General features: G+C 45.9%; 1 protein-coding gene and 1 pseudogene across 3 annotated transcripts in view; both read left to right on the top strand.

Annotated features, from left to right (window-relative positions):
- ACIN1 (apoptotic chromatin condensation inducer 1) overlaps positions 1–20,149 on the top strand; it is a 947,610-nt gene that overhangs the window by 762,742 nt on the left and 164,719 nt on the right. For all 3 annotated transcript variants that reach the window (XM_086923671.1, XM_086923670.1, XM_086923673.1), the window contains 3 exons: positions 2,592–2,743; positions 3,382–3,534; positions 17,598–17,745. In XM_086923671.1, coding sequence (XP_086779797.1) covers positions 2,592–2,743; positions 3,382–3,534; positions 17,598–17,745 — 453 coding nt within the window. The remainder of the gene's footprint in view (positions 1–2,591; positions 2,744–3,381; positions 3,535–17,597; positions 17,746–20,149) is intronic.
- On the top strand, positions 18,257–18,479 carry LOC147716730 (U2 spliceosomal RNA; annotated as a pseudogene).

The following is a 20,149-nucleotide window of genomic DNA, read 5'->3' as shown; positions in this document are numbered from 1 at the left end:
TTCTACAAGATTTAAGTGCCGCATTTGACACTGTAGTGCATCATACGCTGCTGCAGTGTCTCAAAAGGGGAGTGGTGGTTGGTAAGGCTTGGGAATGGCTGGAGTCCTTTCTGCAAGACCGTAGTTTTCAGGTGACACAGGGACCATATCGATCAAAACATATCAGGCTGAAACGTGGGGTGCCACAAGGGTCCAGTCTCAGCCCGACTCTATTTAATCTTTATGTAGCGCCTGTGGCTGAGATCACGGATAAATTTGGGGTGGAAGTCATGTCCTATGCAGACAACACTCAACTGGTTGTGTCTTTGATCCAACCAGATGAGAAGGCAGCCAGTAATTTTTCTACATGTCTGCAAGAATTGGCGGTTTGGATGGCCAATAACTGCCTCAAACTGAACGGAAACAAAAACGGAGGTGCTGATCATAGGGAAGGCTCTGTCAGTGTGGACATCGGCCTGGTGCAAGAATTGGCGGTTTGGATGGCCAATAACTGCCTCAAACTGAACGGAAACAAAAACGGAGGTGCTGATCATAGGGAAGGCTCTGTCAGTGTGGACATCGGCCTGGTGGCATTTGACGCTGGGCCCTCTACCCTCAACTATTGAACAAGTTAGGAACTTGGGGGTATGGCTCGATACTAAGATCTCGTTTGAGCACCACACAACGAGTTGCAGGCACATGTTTTGTAATTTCGGGGTCTCAGGAAGACCCTGGACCTGCTACCAACCACAGAAAGGAAAACCATGGTCCATGCCTTATTAACATCGAGACTGGCTATGATAATGTCCTTTATCTGGGAGCAAATGCTGGGTGCATCAAGAGGCTGCAACGTATACAGAATGCAGCTGCACACTTGGTTGTGATGCTGCCTGAGAGAGCCTCTTCTAAGAAGGCCCTGGGCACTTTGCATTGGCTGTCGATTAGGGAAAGGGTGCTGTTTAAAGCCCTCTGTATCAGCCACCGGATAACACAGGGGAAAGGGCCCATCTATCTGCACAACCTGCTAACCTTATACAACCCGACCCGACAATTGAGATCTAGCGGGAGGTGGCTGGTTTTAACGTCCCTAACATCAGAAGAGCGAGGATGGGAGGGTGCTCCTTCTGCTTTCTGGCAGCACAACAGTGGAACAGACTCCCTTCGAGGCTCCAGCCGGAGACTTCAGAGGTGGCGTTCCACAAAGAGTTGAAAACGTATCTCTTTCCTATAGTCTAGGCCGGGGCTGTGTATCTGGGGGGTGTGTGAAATGTTGGCATTGGGGTGTTCTGCTAGGTCTGTACCGTAGCGCGGGGACACACTAGCCTAGTGTAACCAGGAGCTTTATAGATTTACTTATTATTATTGCTTTGTGGAACGTTTATGCAGCACAGCTATGCTTTTAACTTTTTTCAGTGTCATTTTCTAGCCAGAAACCCATTTTATATTTTTCCAATACGACCATGAGTACCAACAAGAATTTGTAAGTCACTGCCCCTTGCGTACATCTTTGAGTTATGTGGCCATAGACTGAATCCTTTGCTGCTTGTGAAACTGATTTTGAATGAGTGAAAAACCATGCAATATAAACTATGCTGAATAACCATGGACAAAAATACTTGGAAAACACAGTAGCCTGGTCTGTGTTTTTTACATGCACCCCCTGCACGCTACAGGAGTGGGAGGGAGGTGGTGAAGTGCTAAGGACCAGGCATAGTCACTGATCAGGCTGCACAGCAGGAAGGAGTATTCAGACTCTCCTCCGAGAACCACAAAGTATTGTGTGAACGGGTCTTCTTTTCTGGGTCTGATCAGTCTAGAATGGTACAATGGCCTGGAGGCACATTTGAACCACAGCCATGGAGTGATCTTTTGACAGTATCAATAGCTCAGTGTTTGCTGCTCTGTATTCTTCCATGCCATATGTCAGCAGTCTTGATCCTTCTAAATCCATACCTTTGCATGGACTGAAAGTAAAAATGGCATCTGTTGCTTTTCAATGCCTTCTTTTCCCTTTGATGTAGTTGCAAGTTGACCTGTGGATTGTGCTTCTGACCGTTTGTGATTTCTTTGCATTTGCCACAAACTCTTGAATCAGACGCTCAGTTTTCTGAGTCTCACTTTTCTGTCTTCTGCTACCTCCTTACCATCAGTGAATGGAGGTAGGAAGTAGAACTACAAGTTGCTCAACTTAGAATCCTTTGTTTTATTGAATAGATACTTTTCCTCAAGATTCGGCTGACTGCTTCAGCTTCATAATTATTGTGCCTGCCAATGCATGTACAGGGTTACCTTTCTTGTGAGGAAGAATGCCAGATAAGTGCAGAAGTTGGATTGGGATAGGGGGCTGTGGTGAGAAACTTGCCAAAATTTGCTTCAACAGACACATGACAACATAGATCTTTGCCCTTGTACGTTTTGGAGGTTGCACTTTCGCAGCATGAATGTGTATTGCATGTGTGGTTGTGAACCAATACACTTGCATATTTTGACCAAGGATTTACAATATCATGATTGGGGATCCTTTAAGTGAAGGGTTCGTTAACTTTCTGTCAGAAGGCGTTTCATTTTGAGTGCTATTTCTACTTTTTTATTGATCCATCATCTTCACACAGCTGCTAAGGTGTCCACACAGCCGCCGCCCCCTCCAGGTGCTGGAAATGGCGAGACTGAAACAGCCGTGCCTACCAGGAAACGTCGCTGGGGTGCCAGCACTGCAGCCACGCAAAAGAAGCCTTCCATCAGCATTACCACAGAATCACTTAAGGTTTGTAGACTTAAAGCTGACAGCATATCATGCATTGGTGAGATTCACACTGGACAAATATATTGAGGTTAGTGGCTAACAATATTTAGGATGATTCTTCCTTGCTGATTTTAAGGCTTCAGTGTAGGATGTATATTGTTTTACCGGTGGTATCTGTTGATAATTGCTCATTGTTGACTGTGTTAATTGATGACGTATTATGACATGGTGGTATATTACTGGGTTTTGTCGAGTGTGAGAATTCTTTGTTCAGTGACATGATTGTTTCTCTTGTGTTCATAGAATGCTGGTCCTTCTTGTAGTTGATTTGTAATCGAAATACATGTTTCTGGTTTTTGTATAGACCTGGTCTATAATGCTTGCTACAGTGGAGGGATTATCGGTAGGTGCACAGGGGGTTGCCCTCTTCATGGATGAATTAGGATGATTGATGGTCTCATCATAGTTATGGTAGAGTGGTTATCTCTTTATATTGGGAATTCCTCTCTGATTATTGTATGCTATATGTAGATCAAGGCACGAGAAGCATTCAGAGGTGGTTGGTCTTTATAAAGTGCTTAGAAATTTTGATCGTACTTCATTTGTAAACACAAGTCTACATGTGTGTATGAAAACAGCCATCCCTCTGTTTGTTGCAGAACCTCATTCCAGATATCAAGCCTGCAGTCGGACAGGATGTAGTGCTGGATCTCCATGCAGATGATGTGCATATATCTGAAGATGAAAATGAGCGCAGTGGAGAGGAGAACTCCCAAGACAAGGGTCTGAAAATCTGCCGAACCGTCACCCAGGTAGAGCGCTATAACAAAAGATGTCAAATAACTCAATTCATACTATAGAACAAGACTCATGTTCGTGTTTACAATTTTAGATGTCAAGGTAAATTTGTATGGCCATGTTTGCATCTGTCCTTGTTGGAAAACAAATCTAAGGTTCCTGTCACCTCATCCTTCCTATCCTCCGTTGAGCAGTATTCTTGCACAGTTCATCAATGAGTTGACTTTTGCGGCCCCACATCACTGTTTTCACAAGAGGCAACCTTTTTAGGTCTCGGCATCGAGACCTATTGTCTTTGAGTTGCTCCTCAAGGGAGATAGAATGGTGCACGAGCGGACCAGGGTCTGTGGACGCGCGCACACACACACACAGGCAGGCAGTCACGAGCCTTGCACACACAGACACACACTCAGACAGACAGACACACACAAACACACACACACACACACACACCCTCCCTCTCTGCCCACTCCCTCTCTGCCGCCCCCCCCCTCGACCCCCACTCACCGGGCTCTTTCCCTCGCAGCGGGTCAGTCATGGCAGCAGGCAGACTCGGTGTCTTCTCCGGCGATCTTCAGGTGATGTGCACGCCCACGCTGCGTCTCGTGCGCGCCCACCACGCTGTTTCGCGCCCGTTGATCCTCAGCTTGTTGCTTACAGCCAGTGGGTTGAACTTGAATGTACTCGACAAAATATCCTTATATAACTAAAAACTGAGCATCATCTTCATCTCACGTTTGTAAAGGTAACCATGAACACCAATTTTGTTAAAATATATTGAATACGATGGATCACCTTCCACTCGCCCATACATATACTTTAAATTCCTTATTCATGATTTATTAGAACAAAGCAACGCAGAAGATAATTTTTGGTTGTCTGTGGGTGGGGAGATGGGGTTAGCACTCTCTGCCCTCTTTTCCTATCATTGACTCTTTGGCACTTATAGGAAAAACCCAAGCTGCTTATACATTGGAGGAATTCTGCATAAGGATTATTATAGTGTGAGTGCAGAGTGTGCACAGTTCAGAGTGTGCAGAGTGCAGAGTGTGAAGTAGTGAGTGCAGAGTGAGCAGAGTGTGAGTGCAGAGTGCGCAGAATGCGCAGAGTGCGTGCGAAGTAGTGCGTGCGAAGTAGTGCGTGCGAAGTAGTGAGTGCGAGGGCGGAATGCAGAGCAGTGAGGGCGGAATGCAGAGCAGTGAGGGCAGAATGCAGAGTGCTGTGTATTGGCAATGTAAATGACAATGCCATTTATTTATGATTTAAAGAAAAAAAAGAAGCGTCATGAGCAATGCCTGCCAATAGTTTCCACCTTTAATGATGCCGAGACCATTGCATTGTAAATGCTTGTTTTGGGAAGTGAGCGGGTAGGATTCCAACCCACTGTTCCTGTCTCAGGCTTAAGGTGTCTCCTGAAAATGGTTGTCCACAGAGCAGTAATACCCACACGCTAGAAACGTGGCTGTGGAAGGGTACGTTAATCACATTGTATGTTAATTGTTGTGACTTTATTAAAGTGCATGTAAAAAGTGAGGCTGACCATGAAGCCTGCCTGTGGAGGCCAGATCTGCGCCCCTAACAACCCCCACCCCTGAATTCATGTTTATCGTAGCCTACTAATTAATACTAAAACTTGTTATTGTTTATTTTGGTTCCTGTGGGGAACCTTTATCTTTCTTTTACGTGTTAAGGGAATTTTCATTCTGATGTCGACGGAGGGGTCACCCAAAAGTGTCCCACTTTGAGGGTAACTGTCCCTTTTACCCAGGCTGTGGGAGACAGGCAGTCGTGCAAAATGATCCATAGCTAATGTACCAGTCCTGTAAACTGTACAGCTTTGGAGGGGTGGTGCTGTGGCTTCCTTCATATGGAGTTTTTCCAGTCTCTCGTAACTGATGTTCTTCATGTCCTGTGCATGTGTGTGCTCTTCAAGGAAATGTTCACTTTTATGCAAACCGTCTAATGTTCATCTCTGACGTAAGATCCTGCAAGTACACAATCTGTTTTCGAAACCAGTTGTATCTGGTGGGTAAAGGAAGCTCGACAGCTCTTTGTATTACCTGCAGTTCTCCTGTCGAACTGAATCACTTGATGAAACCTGCTGCCCTTTCCTTTTCGGTTCTGCATTTCCTAAGCGCTTCCCTGAGCAAACATAAACTGGACTCTGGAGAGGCAGCATTTTTTTTTTTTTTTTTTTTTTTTTTTTTTTTTACATGAACAGAACATGAAGTGAGCCTTCCCAGAGAGATTGTCACACCATCCCTGCCTCAGAAACAAAACAAAGCACAATCTAATCTGGGTCTTTATTTCATACTTTGAGAAACGTGAGCCTGCTCTTGACTCGCTCGATCATCTTGCCCCAGCGTGCCTTAACCTATTTCTTGAACTAGGGAAGTAAATAAGTATCTTGTCTTGGTCCCTTGGCATTGGGTTTCATGCTGTTTGGAGGGTGCTGTCCTGATTCTAAAGCAATTGAAATCATCTCATGACCCTTATGGTACCAGGGATACTGCTGCTTGGACTCTCATTTGCTACCTCAGCTAGTAATGCCCTAGTCTAGTTTCCAGTAGCACGTTGTGGTTGCTGCATGTTCCAGGCATTCCTCTCACTACACTACAACCTAGTGCAACCAGCGACTTCTGAGATGCCCACCCTAAGGCACACATCGTGAAGTAGAATAGCCTGGCAGGCACTGTCACCACCAAATAGCTCAGTAGCTACTGGACTTGTACTTGATTACTGAGTACATTTAAACCCTCCACAAACATACCGGCCCTTCGCTTCCTTCCTCCACTACCTCTTAACCTCATAGGACAACATTTAACTTCAGGCTCTGTGTTGAACTAAAATATCTCACTAAAGAGCTACAAAACGATTTGGTTTTTAGTTTTCTGGGTACAGAAGGGATAGGCACTTATGGTTTCTAGCTCTGTGTGCAGGATATTTTACTTGTTTTTAAAAAAAATAAAAGCATTTTTATAAAGTTCTTTCCTTAAAACAATGAATTACCTGAACATTCAATTAGTATTCATGTTACTTGCAGGTGTAAACTCTTTGAATGCCTAACTTTACTCCACCTTCATGAATTATTTTGCTTTTTAATTTAACCAATGTGAAACATTGTCCAGCATTTATGGTACGTCACATCTCCACTCACCCATCAGTCCCAGGGGTGCCATCTTGGGGTCCGTTATAATGGGCCTGCCCACAATCTGAGTACCTAGCTCCATCCAATACCTCTATCAATGAGGGTCTCCCCCTCCCTTCTTTCAGCTTAGTCAAGTGATGCTATAGGATCCAAGTTGAAGATATTTCAGCTGAGTAAGCTTTAATCGTATGGACACTGCGAGGATCCTAGAGGTCATCTTTACTTCAGCCCAATAGGCATCTGCCAAGGTTCCACTCCTCTATTCCGAAGTGTGAGGGCGTCTTGGGTATTGGCCAACAGTGTCTGATATAATTTAGAGATATTGTTCGCATCAAGACCTGCTATTATCTTAGATTCTAAAGGGTTATAATTGGGAAGATCAGCTAGATCTGCTGCATGGGGTTCTATGGCATGGCGTAGTTTAGTTGCTGTAACTGTAGATTTGTGCGTTTGGCATGACATCCGTTTCCATAAGATGTGTAAGTGGTCAGATATGATTGCGCAACTAGATGTCTCCTAATTTGGATGTGCCTATCAGGGGTGTGTAATTTATTAAAATATCTACTTGTCTATGGGGCAGGTTGCTTCATAAATCTACTTGTCCTGTAACAAAATCCACTTGTCCCTTTGGTGCCATGTAGTGCGGCGCCAAATTATGGCAGAAATCTCATGTTCCCACGGTTCAGCAGATTTACATACCGGGACAGAAGGTAGTGGTAAGAAATAGTCCCAGGGTTGGAATGCCCTTTTGAGTCTGTGCAAACCTACTAACCTGCATGTTTTAAGGGTTTTCAACAACTCTTATATAATCTTTTCCCATACTGAGAAATGTTGGAAATGTACTCCTGATAATGGCAGACGTAAACCTTCTTCCAGAGTTGGGAAAAAGTGGTTGGAGGGAAAATGAACTTGCAAACATTCAGGTTTTCGCATGAGCAAATCTACACATGCATATTTGCTCATGCTAAAACGCAGTTCACTAATATTTTCTAGGAGTACAATTTCTTACTTTACTTCTGTACATTCTTGTGAATTCAAGAAAACCATATAGCTAAACTTGATGCAAGGACATACACCAAGGGTGCACTTTTGAGACTTTTTTTAAATAATTGGGCCCCATATTTTGTCTGGCCTTAACCATGACCTTTTGGGTTTATTAAAGTTCTCTCTCGCTGTATCGTCTGGCTTCACTGTGAGTGACCGCATTTTGCTCTTTCACAAGGAGCATATACGCACACAACGTAGTTTTGTTCAGTGCCAATAACTAATGTGGCAGTGTGTGCTTTTAGAGACCAAAAACTATTTTTGCTTTTGCCAATGTTTGTTATAATGGTGAGGGCCCGGCAGCTCTCACAGTAATAAGGTTTTACAAAAACCATGCCAAAACAAGTCACGCATTGCCAAAACTAAAAAGCTGACCACCAATTTCAGACCTACTGGCTTTGCCAATGCTTGTTTCTTTTTTATTTTTCCCATCATCTTATTGAAACGGGTTACACTGATTTTTCTAATATGAATATCTTTGGGAAATGCTAGCATGCGTCAACACATGTTACTAAATGATGCTGCAAATAAATGGTACCTGAAATTTTACAGTAGTTTAGCAAAATGTTTTTTTTCCCTACTTTCATTTTTTTAAGTACATTTTATATTGAAAGCTAAGAATCATTAATCTTGCTTTCAAGCTTCTGCAAATATTTGCATCTAATCACAGAGCATTCTGGGAGCATTATGCATAGCCTCATATTGCTAAACTTCGAAACCTGGTGTACACCTTTTTATACTGGAACCACTGTCAGTAGTGTAGTCAGAATTTACATTTACTTAATGCGCTCAGCCTAATAATGAAGGCTTTAAATTAATGAACTGTAAATACAAATTTGAACAGCATTAACATATGCACACAAATATTACCTTAACTACAGGCATTGCCCTTCCCTGACCCTTAATGTGGTACTGCAAACTGGCAGCCAAAACGTTTGTGCTGCAGGGGGGTTGGGCCTACTTGTCCCAAGGACAAAACACACATTAAAACTTGTTGCCCTTGACCCCATACAATATGTCCTGGGCGTTGGGCTATAGGAATTCCTGGCCTATATGGTCCTGGGGACAGAAACCCTTGAACTTCACTGTGTGTAAGTCAAGTAGCACACCCGAAGTGGGATTCAGCAGTCCTGCATCCCTCCCATCTTATTCAGTGAAGTGTTGACTTGAGTCTCAGAGTAGTGTCGTCGCTGGGGCATAGCCATGCATTTAAGTAGACTGTAAAGCTAATCAGGTACGCCTAATCTTTCTATGCATTACAATTCGGAGATGACACTTGGGTCGTCTGTGTCCAGAATGAGGAAGTCTTTAATGGGCACCAGTTGGTTAGCTCAATTAGGAAAATGTAATGTCTGAAATTTGGGTTGCTTTTTGGCATATAAAGTGTTGTAATTGCGGACTGGAATGATTAAAAGGAGGGAGGCGGTATACCATTACGGAAAATGTTGAGCAAATATAGCAGCTTGGAGGGAGATTATTTTGAACAGAGCATCTCTACCAAACAATGTTGAGGATGAGAGCGCGCCATGCCTTCATGTCTTGTTGAACTCTAAACAATAAAGGCACTATTATAAAGTTCAGAGCCTTCTGACTGTTCTGTGCAACCAGCATGTTGAGGTATTTGAACTGATTTGTTGCCTTTTACATACATATATCTATTAATTCCACATAATAGTTAGAGCAGAGGCCACACGGTAAATCTGCAGCATCTGCATTAATCTAAGTGTGGAGGACACTGGGCCCGATCATAGATTAAAATGTCACCTGCCTATAACCGTATTCTGTCTTACTGCAGTGTTGCTCAAATTAAATCCTCTAAGCAGTGCGTGCCCCAAGATCCACTCTGCAAGAGGCCTAATTGTCATGCCAAAGAAGAGGGGGGAGAGGGGATGTCCCTGCCTTCTTTCCCTTTCCCGTTGTATATTGGAGGAGAGAGGGCCTAGTTCATCCTGACACTCGCCCAGGGGCCTGCATATACAATCTGTACATATCTCCCAAGGAGAGGGCTGAAGTTCAGTCGCGCAAACAAATTAAACATGAAGGGCCAATCTACAGGGCATTTTCAATAGCTAATAAAACAAGAACTCGTCAGAGTTCTCAAAGCGCACATGTGCTAAATATAGTCATCTGAGGCAATGATTGATCCTGCAACCCGGCATGAATCCATTCTGGCCTTGGTGCATCAAGTCTGTTGACCAGGTTCTTGGCTATTATTATATTTGCCTCTAGTTGATCAAGGATATCGTCTGATGAGAATTAGTCAGTCCCTGGCTTTAAGATCACTGAAATGATTTCATTTTGCAGATCACTTGGCAGGAGTCCCGTTTGATAGGGCCTTTCTTATATTGCTAAGGCACTCATGATCACACCAGGACACCTCACATTTGCATAACCAATGTAAGCAGCACATCTCTATATGACAGAGATGAACTGTTGCAGTTTTAAGTTGCAAACACACAAGATGTTCAATCTTTAAAACCCTATTCTGTAAAGCCCTCAAGACTTGGTGTGAAATTGACTTCTTCGCTTTTAACTCGGACTGGTGCTGGTAGACCAGAGCCACAGAATGTCTTACCTCTACCCCTGTAGAGTTATTTCCTACCATTAAAGGGCTGCCCAGTCCTTAACTGTGGTCTCTTTCTTGCATTCTGGTGGAGAGTACAAGTCTTTTTATGTGGACGAAAAAGAGGTAAACTGTATTAAGGCACAAATGATAACCCAAATGCTCTCTTGTGGTAGTGTGGGTGAGCTTTTAGGCTTATCAGAGGGTATTGCTAAGCATTTGTTGATACACCGAGGCAATAATTGAGAGACACTCAAGAATAAATCTGAGCATGATTTAGAAACATTTTATATTATCCAGTATTAGGAGTGTCTTTCATTGATTCACATGCCTGAATCATATCAGCTGTCACCTCCCTCTAGAACCCTCCTGGAAGGAGCCTCAGTCCCTTTAGATTTTATATCCGCTCGTTGTGCTAAGGGAGTCTCCTCTGAGCTCTGCTCAGGTTTTTTCTTCACAACTGGTTTCCAGTGTTCTGTGATATTTTTATTCTGTTCCATCGTGATTGCTGATATCATCATGGCTGACACTCCAAAAAGGGGTCTTTTTAGGTCCTGTGGTTCCTGTTGAAAGAAAAGGCTGCATATAGATGACCAACATCAAGACTGTCTGTATTGCTTGTATCCAGACCATTCTTCCAAGGACTGCAAGGTATGTCCTACCTTTTCCACTAAAACCCTCAAAGACCGTGAGGGACGCCTCTTAATCTGGCTCCAGGGGCTAAAAGACAGGGACAACCTGGAGTCTTCTGAGGAAAGTGAAGGTTCTTCAGTCTCTTCCAAATCTTCACTAAAGAGACCAAGGGTGGCTTCTCCTACGGTACCTCCTCAAAAAAGACATAAAAAAAGTCTTCAGAGGCTCTCTCCAAGGCTACTTCTGTGAAGGTTTCCTCTCAGGAAGTTTCCACCTTCAAAAATCCTGTTTCGACTCCGTCGACAGTATAGTCGATGATGTCTTCGTCGAGGAGAGCTGTGTCTACTGCATCGTATGGATCAACATCGACAACTGTTTCTACGTCGACGGCCTCGACGACATTGTCCTCGTCGACTACTACGACCCCATCATCGATGGCAGATAAAACTGTATCGTCTGCGATAAGCATCAAGAAGACACCCTTGACGTCAAAGCACCTATCGACGCTGCACTCGCCGACGACTAAATCGCCGATGACCTCGACGGCGAAGTCATCGTCAACACCGTCGACAACAAAGGTAACGTCGACAAAGACATCGTCGACTAAGTCTCCAGTGATGTCTCCACTGTCGACGATGGCCTCGTCGATGATAAATCCTCCGGCTACGACATCCATCGACGCTCTGCCGTTGACGACCACCCTGTCGACGGGCTCGTCGACTATGATGGATTCAGGTCTGCACAGCACATATGTGCATCCAAAGATCACAAAAAAGGCGCTGACACCAGCTTTAACATCGCCAAGCAGAGTCCAGCCACTGCCTCCAGCATGTCTTCTTCAGGAGGAGGATTCAGATGAAGGGGACATGTTTCAGACGGGACAAGCCCTTCGGAACTCCATGTCAAATGTCAGAGTTCAGACGAAGAGTATCAGGAGGAGGAATATCATCCACCTCCATCTCCAATATTTTGCCTTCCAGCCTCTTTGGTTTCAGACTTGCAGTACCTCATACAGGACTATAAACAGAGGTTTCCAGAGTCTCCTCAACCTTCTGCAGTATCTCCCTCACCAAGACCACAGCCTCCACCTTTGAGTGAACAGCCGGAGCAGATTGATCTACCGCATCCTCCATCTACTGATGAGGAGGAGGAAGAACAGGAAGAGGGAGAACTACAAGATACTCCATGTAACCACGATGACTGGGATGACTGTCATTCCGTTTCCCGCATTTCCAGTACCTGCGCCCACAGATTCACCACCCGACGACATTGGAGGGTTCCATAATGTGGTTGAGAGGGCCGCTCGACGCTTCAAAATTCCAATGGTCACTCAACAGCAAGACTGCTTATTATATGATTTTAAGGAGCCTCCTAAAAAATCAGTAAGATCAATACCCATTATTGAATACCTATGGGAGCAGGGTATTAAGGTCATGCAGAACCCTAACTCTGTACCTCCGGTAGTACCTCGCTTAGATAATGAGTATAGGGCGCTTGATACTGCACCATAATAGGACACCCCAAGCCAGATTCGGTTGTTACACCGGCTGCACAGAAGAAGTCCAGAAATCCTTCTGCCCCGTTATCAGCCCCTTCGGATAAGGAAGGCCGAAGATTAGACAACATTAAGAAGTGGTTCTCGTCAATATCTGCAGTAACAGTGAAGGCGACCAATGCCTTGGCGCTTTTGGGGCGCTACAATAGACAGCTATGGGCTGATATAGCCCCATATCTATCGGAGTTACCTAACGAGTCAAAAGATGCGAAGAAGATATTACTAGAGGGTGAAGCCTCTGCTTCAGAGATAATAGACTGTGCGATGGATATCGCAACTACAGGATTTCGTCAGCTGGCTGGGGCGGCAGTCTTGTGGCGACAAGGTTGGCAAAGGGAAATATCCTTTCGTACCGAGATACAAACAAAAATAACGGATATGCCCTATGATGGCCAATTTCTTTTCGGCTCAAAGATTGATGAAGCGCTGCAGAGTATAAAAAAGGACACTGACCCTGCTAGAGCATTGGGCACTCTCCAGTACAAAAGTCAGTCCTTTCGTGGGTCTAGAGGTAGAGGACAGTCCTCTTATAGAGGGGACTAACCGTACCGGTCTTCATATTCTTCAGGCCAGAATCGATCCCAGTATCAGCAGCGCCAGCAACAAGGCCAACAATCCTCTTATGGCAAGACGTCCTTTCGCGGTAAATGCCAACAAAAAAACAATGGTCGTAGGCAATGACCTTTCACTTCAGCCAGCCTCAAATTCATTTCCATCATTAAAAGTTGGAGGAAAGATATCCCATTTCATGAAAATTGGAAGCAGATTACCACGGACCATTGGGTTCCACAATTAGTTCAGTTCGCCAATTCTTTGGAATTTATGCATTTACCTCCCCAGACACCTCCCCGCTCTATGCTTCACAAAAATCGACGTCAGATTCTCTGAGAAGTCTCTTATGCTCCAGAAAGGGGCGATAGAGAAGGTCCCTCTGTCTCAGCGAGGGAAAGGATTTTATTCCTGCTACTTTTTAATTCAGAAAAAAGAAAAGAAGTGGAGCCCTCAACAAATTCTTGAAGCTGTCGTTTCACATGGTAACAATCCAGGAGGTCTTGCAACTCCTGGAGGGGGGAGATTACATGGCGTCCCTGGACCTTCAGGACGCTTACTTCCACATACCAATTCACAGAAATCACAAAAAATATTTAAGATTTGCAGTGGCAGGCAGACACTATCAATTTTGCGTCCTGCCCTTCGGACTCAAGTCTGCACCTCGCATCTTTACAAAGTGTCTCTCCCCAGTAGCTGCATATCTTAGACCGCATCACGATCAAATCTTTCCATATCTGGACGACTGGCTGATCAAGACTCCATCCTTCGAAGAAGCGTCCAGGTCTTCCAGCGCCTGTCTGCAGCTTTTCAAGTGTTTAGGACTCCCGCTCATTCGGGAGAAATCAGTCCTTCTACCTTCTCAGCGCATTAACTTCCTAGGTGCAACTCTCGACACGCAACTGAGGGAAAGCCTTCCCATCTCAAGAGAGGAAGGACAAGCTTTTGGCACTGGCTATTCTCGTGGCTTCAAAGAGGACCTTAACGGTCCGCCTTTTCAAACCCCTTCTGGGAATGATGTCATCATGTATCCTCTTAGTACCTCACTGCCATCTTTGGATGCGCCCCCTCCAGGAGGAACTCTCAAAACAATGGGTCCAATGCACAGAGTGACTCAGATGGTCATGGCCCTGCAATGCTTACCATTCCTGCTTCTGACTGCACCACATATCATCACAACAGACGCTTCCTTGGAAGGTTGGGGAGCTTTTCTCCAGGAGCTACAGATAAGTGGAAAGTGGTCCCCCTTCGAAAAAGGGCTCCATATTAATCTCCTCGAACTACGGGCAGTCTTCCTTGCCCTTCAAGCCTTTCTTCCAAGGATCAAAAATTCCCTGGTGTTCGTCCATACAGACTCTTAAAGCAGACAGAGGACAACGTCTCAAGAGTGGGAACTGGATCAAGGGATCCTCAGCCAAGTCTTCTCACGATGGGGCACTCCACGGATCAACCTGTTCGCCACAAGATCCAACGCCAGATGCCCACACTTCGCAAGTTGGCATCCCCAGAAAGGCTTTCTAGGGAATGCATTTTCGATTGCATGGTGCAACGTTTTTGCGTACGCCTTTCCGCCATTTCCAATGATTGCCAGAGTCCTCAGGAAATTAAAAGCGGAGCCTTGTACACTCATTTTGATAGCCCCAACTTGGCCACGCCAACATTGGTTCACAGAACTCCACCGTCTCTCTCGGGAGCCGCCTATACGCTTGAAACAGTTTCCGTCCCTACTCACGATGAACAACCAGCAAGTCCAGCATCCGAATCTGGCTTCACTCAAATTAGCCGCTTGGCTCTGGAGTTCAGATAACTTCAGAATTTGAATATTTCGCCAGACTGTAGAGCCATCCTGGCACGAGCGGATAGTACCAACAAAACATACTCTTTAAAATGGAAGAGGTTTTGCGTCTGGTGTAAGGCTCAAGGGATACATCCTTTCTCTTCCTCTCCGGAGCAAGTATTGCCTTATCTTCATCTGGCAAACTCTGGCCTTGCTCATGCTTCCGTCAGGGTCCACTTGGCTGTGATATCCCGTTACAGAAGATCTCCAACGGGCCCTTCTCTTTGGTCTCACAGATTGATCAAACCGTTTTTGAAAGGACTCCACAGGACTTTCCCCCTGTGACAATGTTGCCGCCTACCTGGCACCTTAACACTGTCCTTAATCAGCTCATGAAGCATCCCTTTGAGTCGGTACACAGGGCTGACCTGAAATACCCCTTGGAAGACAGCCCTCCTGCTTGCACTGACCTCCGCAAGGCGGGTGAGTGAGCTCCAAGCCTTCTCGATACAGGAACCCTTTCTGCAATTCAAGCAGGACAGTAATTTTACAGACAAATCCAAAATTTATTCCAAAAGTCCTGTCTGACTTCCATCTCAACAAGCCTGTCCTGGTGTCAAATGTGCCCAGGACATGGGGTGGCACTGTCATTGTCATGGGATACCTTAGGTCACATATCAAAGGTAGCAGAGGCCTTTGAAGCCTCCTGCCTTGATATGCTGATCACTTAGCCATCATGCTTTGTGAAGGTGACAACACCTCTGGCTAGAGCAGGCATTGGTTCAGTCCTCAGAGTGAAGGCTCTCGCCTGCAGGGGGTCAGAAACCAGTCTGTGGTGGCAGGCTGATCTGCGCCACTCGGCACACTAGTAGTCTGTAGATTTTCAGGGGGACCTCTAAGATGCCCTCTGGGTGCATATATTAATAAATCTATCACTGGAATAAGTGTGTGTGGGGAAAATGCTCCTTTTGCCTGATATCTGATGTACTTTGATTGAATTTGCCTTGAGACCCTGCCAATCGGTTTCCCATGCTTCTCTCATGTTTCCCAAAACGGTACAGTTGTTTACACATTTGGCACACATCTAGCCCACATACAAGTCCCTTGCAAAGGGTATCAGTGGTATCAAGGGTCTTGTGACCAGAGAGGGTCTCTAAGGGCCACATCATGTATTGTGCCACCCTCAGAGACCCCTCACCTAGCACATACACACTGCCATTTCAGACTGTATTTTGGTGCAGCTAAAATCAAGTCGATATGGCAGACTTCCCTGTGCTATGCTTCACTATCGCTGCCTGTGGCATAGGCATATCTCCTCTCGCAGCACTAAGGTAGGGTGTGCTATGTCATAGGTGAGGGCATAGTTGCATGAACAATGTGCCCCTACATTGTTCAAGTTTGTTATTAGACATTGTAAGTGCTGATGCCAGTATTTGATTTATTGCAAAATGCACTCGGAGGCCATCTTAGAGATGCCATCTGAAAAACCACCAACTCACTGATGTCCAGCGGACTGATCTGCACCAGTCTGCCACATGGACATGTTTCTCTGAGGTGGGTCAGGGACAAAGGCTGCTTGGGGTGAGGTGCTCACAACTACCCCTAAGCAGGAACAGCATTCGGGGAGGTGAGCCTCAAAGACCCGCTTTTTGATATGCTAGCCAGGGCCTTTTCAGCATCCCTGACCAAGCCCCACTTTTGGTGGCAAGAGCGGTGGGAAAAATTAGGAAGGAGGTGCCCCTCCCCCTTCCAAGACCACCCCTAAGGTGGCCAGACTAAGGTGACCCCCTCCTTAGAAAATCCTCCATCTAGAATGGAAGGATTCCAGCCAATCGGGTTAGAGGATGCCTCTTCCCCCAAAGGGAGGAACATAAAAAGGGTGTAGTCACCATAAAGACACAGTAGCCAATTGGCTACTACCTGTAACACCCCTAAATTCAGTATTATGGGGAACCTTGATCCTCCGATTCTTGCAACCTATGAAGAAGACTCCGTGCAGCAAAGCTCGAAGAAGACAATGACTGACTTGGCCCCAGTCCTACTTACATGTGGTCACGGACTTCCTAAAACAAAGACTGCGGTCCTGTCCAGAAAACCTCAACTAAAGAAGTCTGGATCTAGGTGGATATGTGGCTCCTGCCCACTCTGCACCCAAGTCTGAGTGGCTTACCTGTCTAATGATGTCTCCCCAGCAATCTAGAATTTGACTCCATCGATGACTGACCTCTCCAAGACACCACGAAGATGCCTGCAGCCTCATCGTCAAGGGTCCCTCTGGCCTCGACTGGCTCCGGTAAAGAAAATCTGACTCCAAAAGGCACCCCTTCAACCTCCACCCCTGACTTTTGGGCGCCCAGTCGACGGTGCCCAGCCTTCCTTCGACATCACAACTTAACTGTCCAGCTGCTAGTCACCTTCATCCAGCCTCCTGAACCGAGCCTGCAGTCTCTTTGTGCGACTGAGTTTTCCCGTAGATTCACCTTAAAATGACAGCTCCCCTGTGTTACCTTTCATTAAGCCCACTCTTTCTGCTGAGTCTGTGATTATCACGTAGTGCTTTAGTGTTTGAAATGGCGTCCAGCAATGGAGCTTCTGTTCTAGCCACTCATCGATCTGATAAGGTTACTGTCTTACATTTTATTCAAAACATGCTGTATAGTTAATGTACCAAGGATTACCAGTCTGTTGAGGAATAGTTAAAAGCATCTGGATTTGATAAATGGCAAAGTTGGTGATCTGTATAAGCACAGAAGTAATATCTACATAGCTTCAACCTTTCTCTGTCTGCTTTCTTCCCATTTGTGGTAGGTTGTGCAGCCAGAATCCCAAGAGAATGGCCAGGGCATTGAGGAGGAAAAGGAACCTGAGGAAGAGCCCAGACCTCGACCACCGCCGCCGCCAGAGGTGCCCATGGCGAGTGAGGACCCTCCCCCCGTGGAGCCAGAAATTCAGAAAGGTGAGAGCAGCATTGGTATGAGAAGGATGAACTGGATTTGGTTGCATGTATTTGCCACATTGCAGCTCTGGTTCTTAATTTGTTACAAAAATTATACTCAAACCTCAGCCTAAATGTGCATTGATCTGTTTGCCCGTTTTCTTCCATGTGCCATGATTGGCAGTGCTCCTCGTTGAGTAGTCCTGCTTCTAAATGGTGCTCTAGGGCTTACAAGGTTGTCTTCTTTCTATGAAATGTATAGTGTAGCTGCAGAGATGTTCTTGTGACTGGGGTGGTGATGTTGCTGCTGCAGCAGCCTTTTCCCTCTTGTAATTGATGTTGCAGTTTTTTCTGTGCGGTCACCTCTTGTTTTAGAAGTATGCCTTTAGATGCTAAAGCTTTTAGACCGTCTTGTTCATCCCAACCCTAATGAAGTTGTCTATGAAATTTCTCAGCATTTCTGAAATTGTCAAAAATAATGTCCGTGGCATGTGCAGCTTAGTGCAGCGATAATTCATGCATGTTTTGAGACATCCCTTTTATGCCTTTTGGCTAAGATAAAGTGAAGTATCTGGTTTTATCAGATTGAATCAACTGTTAAGGGGAAGTAGATCTAATAATATGGATCGTTGACTTTGAAGCAGTGTAAATTAGCAATGTATATACAAATTTATGAAAATTAACCGGTGATTGCTCACTCGAATCCCAAGGATCAGGAGGAAGGACACCAGCGTGCTGGTTCTAGTTTGCCTACTAGGGGCGCAAAATAGAAACCCCCAAGGACCATGTAGAGCAAGGTAATGTTACACTCCCTATTTCTTTTTCTTTTCCTGCCACTTGGGTGGACTAATGCTGAAGAACTAACAATCCTCCCAAGATCCTTTTTAGGCATGTCCACACTCAAACATCTGGAAAGAAGTTTCATGCTCAGGTGGTGGTTGTAGGAAAGTGTCCCTTTTTGCATGGTTGCGCCCCCCCCCCCGATTTTTTGACGCTCTTTGACCAAGTGTGCCCTCGGTTTCTGCTATCAGTTACCCAGGACCTATGTTCTTTCCCTAAAACGGTACCTTTGCACCCCCAACTGGCACCTCTATGGCCACATGTAAGTCCCTTGTAAAAGTTATGATGCTCGCGCTCACTCTCGCTCGGGTTCAAAACTGTACCTACCTGAAACGCCCCCAAATTTAGTATTTAGGGGCAACTCCGAACCTTGCCTTCTCAGACAAGCAAGGAGGACAGAAAAGCACCAAGTCTCTGGCTCTCGCTGAATCCGCGAGTCTACACCACTATGCACCCGACGGCCCAAGTTCAAGTGGCCCAATATTATAAGGTCACCCCAGCGATTTGGACTTGGGATCTGGTAATCCCTGACCTACCTCAAGCCTCCCAACAACGCCTGTAGCCTCTATCTGGAGATTGCCCCACGACCGGAGCTAGTAAGGAAACCCAATGCCTAACGACACCCATGCACCAAACTCCCCATGGCCTTGGGTAGCCCAAGCGACGGTGTCCATGCAAACTTCGGCATCCTCACTTACCTCTACAACCAGTGGTCTTCTCCAGAAAGCCTCCCTGCCCGAACCTGCAGTGTTTGTTCCAACCAGACATCTCCCATTGAAAATAGGGAACCCAATGCCAACCCTGCACCCGGCTGCCCCTGTGCTGCTGTGGGTGCACCTTGTGTGCTAACTTGAATCCCCCTTTGCTCTGAGCTTAACCTTAGGCGCTTTCCTCCCTTAACCCAGTGGCTTACTCAAGATCAGCCACGAACCGACGGCCCCCTAGCGCCATAGGCTAACATTGGGCCTCAGCACCTGGCCGCCCGAGTGCTGCTGAGGGTGCTTTTTAGGTTTCGCCTGGGGCACGGAGCTTCTAGCTCCGCTCCCGGGAGAAATCTTTAGTTTTCAGTATGGGGGACTTGAATCCGCCCTCTGTTCCATTGGCTAGCTCCATAAATGGAGGCTAGCCATTGGAACAGAGATCTGTCCGTCATGGCCGGACCAGATTCGTGGGCGTTCCTGCATTTTTTTCCCTCTTCACCCTTTTTGCATCGTCATTGGGCGGTGGGCGGAGTTTCGTTTTTTTTTTCTTCTGGGTTTGTTGTTGTCACTCCATGCCGACCACGGCCGCCGGAGGAAGCCCCGGTGAGTGCTTGTTTTTAAATCTTGCCTTCCCGCCCCCCCCCACCTCCCCCCTCCCCGTGTGTCCGTTCCGCCCCCCTCCCCGTGTGCCAGGTCCCTCCCCTTTCACTGAAAGTGATTTGTTTCTGGAGCTCGGGTCAGATGCGCTGTCCATTCCCGCCCCTTTCCCGCTGTCAGTGTGTACGTTTTTGCTACTTTTATTTCATTTGTCTAGAAAGTTAATGTGCCCAGATCGCTTATTAGGTTTTTTCCAGCTAATCTAGCAATGCATCTGTTTTAATGTG

The sequence above is a fragment of the Lissotriton vulgaris genome, chromosome 5 (genome assembly GCF_964263255.1).
Source record: "Lissotriton vulgaris chromosome 5, aLisVul1.2, whole genome shotgun sequence".
In the NCBI taxonomy this organism is placed as follows: domain Eukaryota; kingdom Metazoa; phylum Chordata; class Amphibia; order Caudata; family Salamandridae; genus Lissotriton; species Lissotriton vulgaris.
Note: the sequence above shows the minus strand (reverse complement) of the source record. Positions and strands in the feature narration are given on the sequence as shown.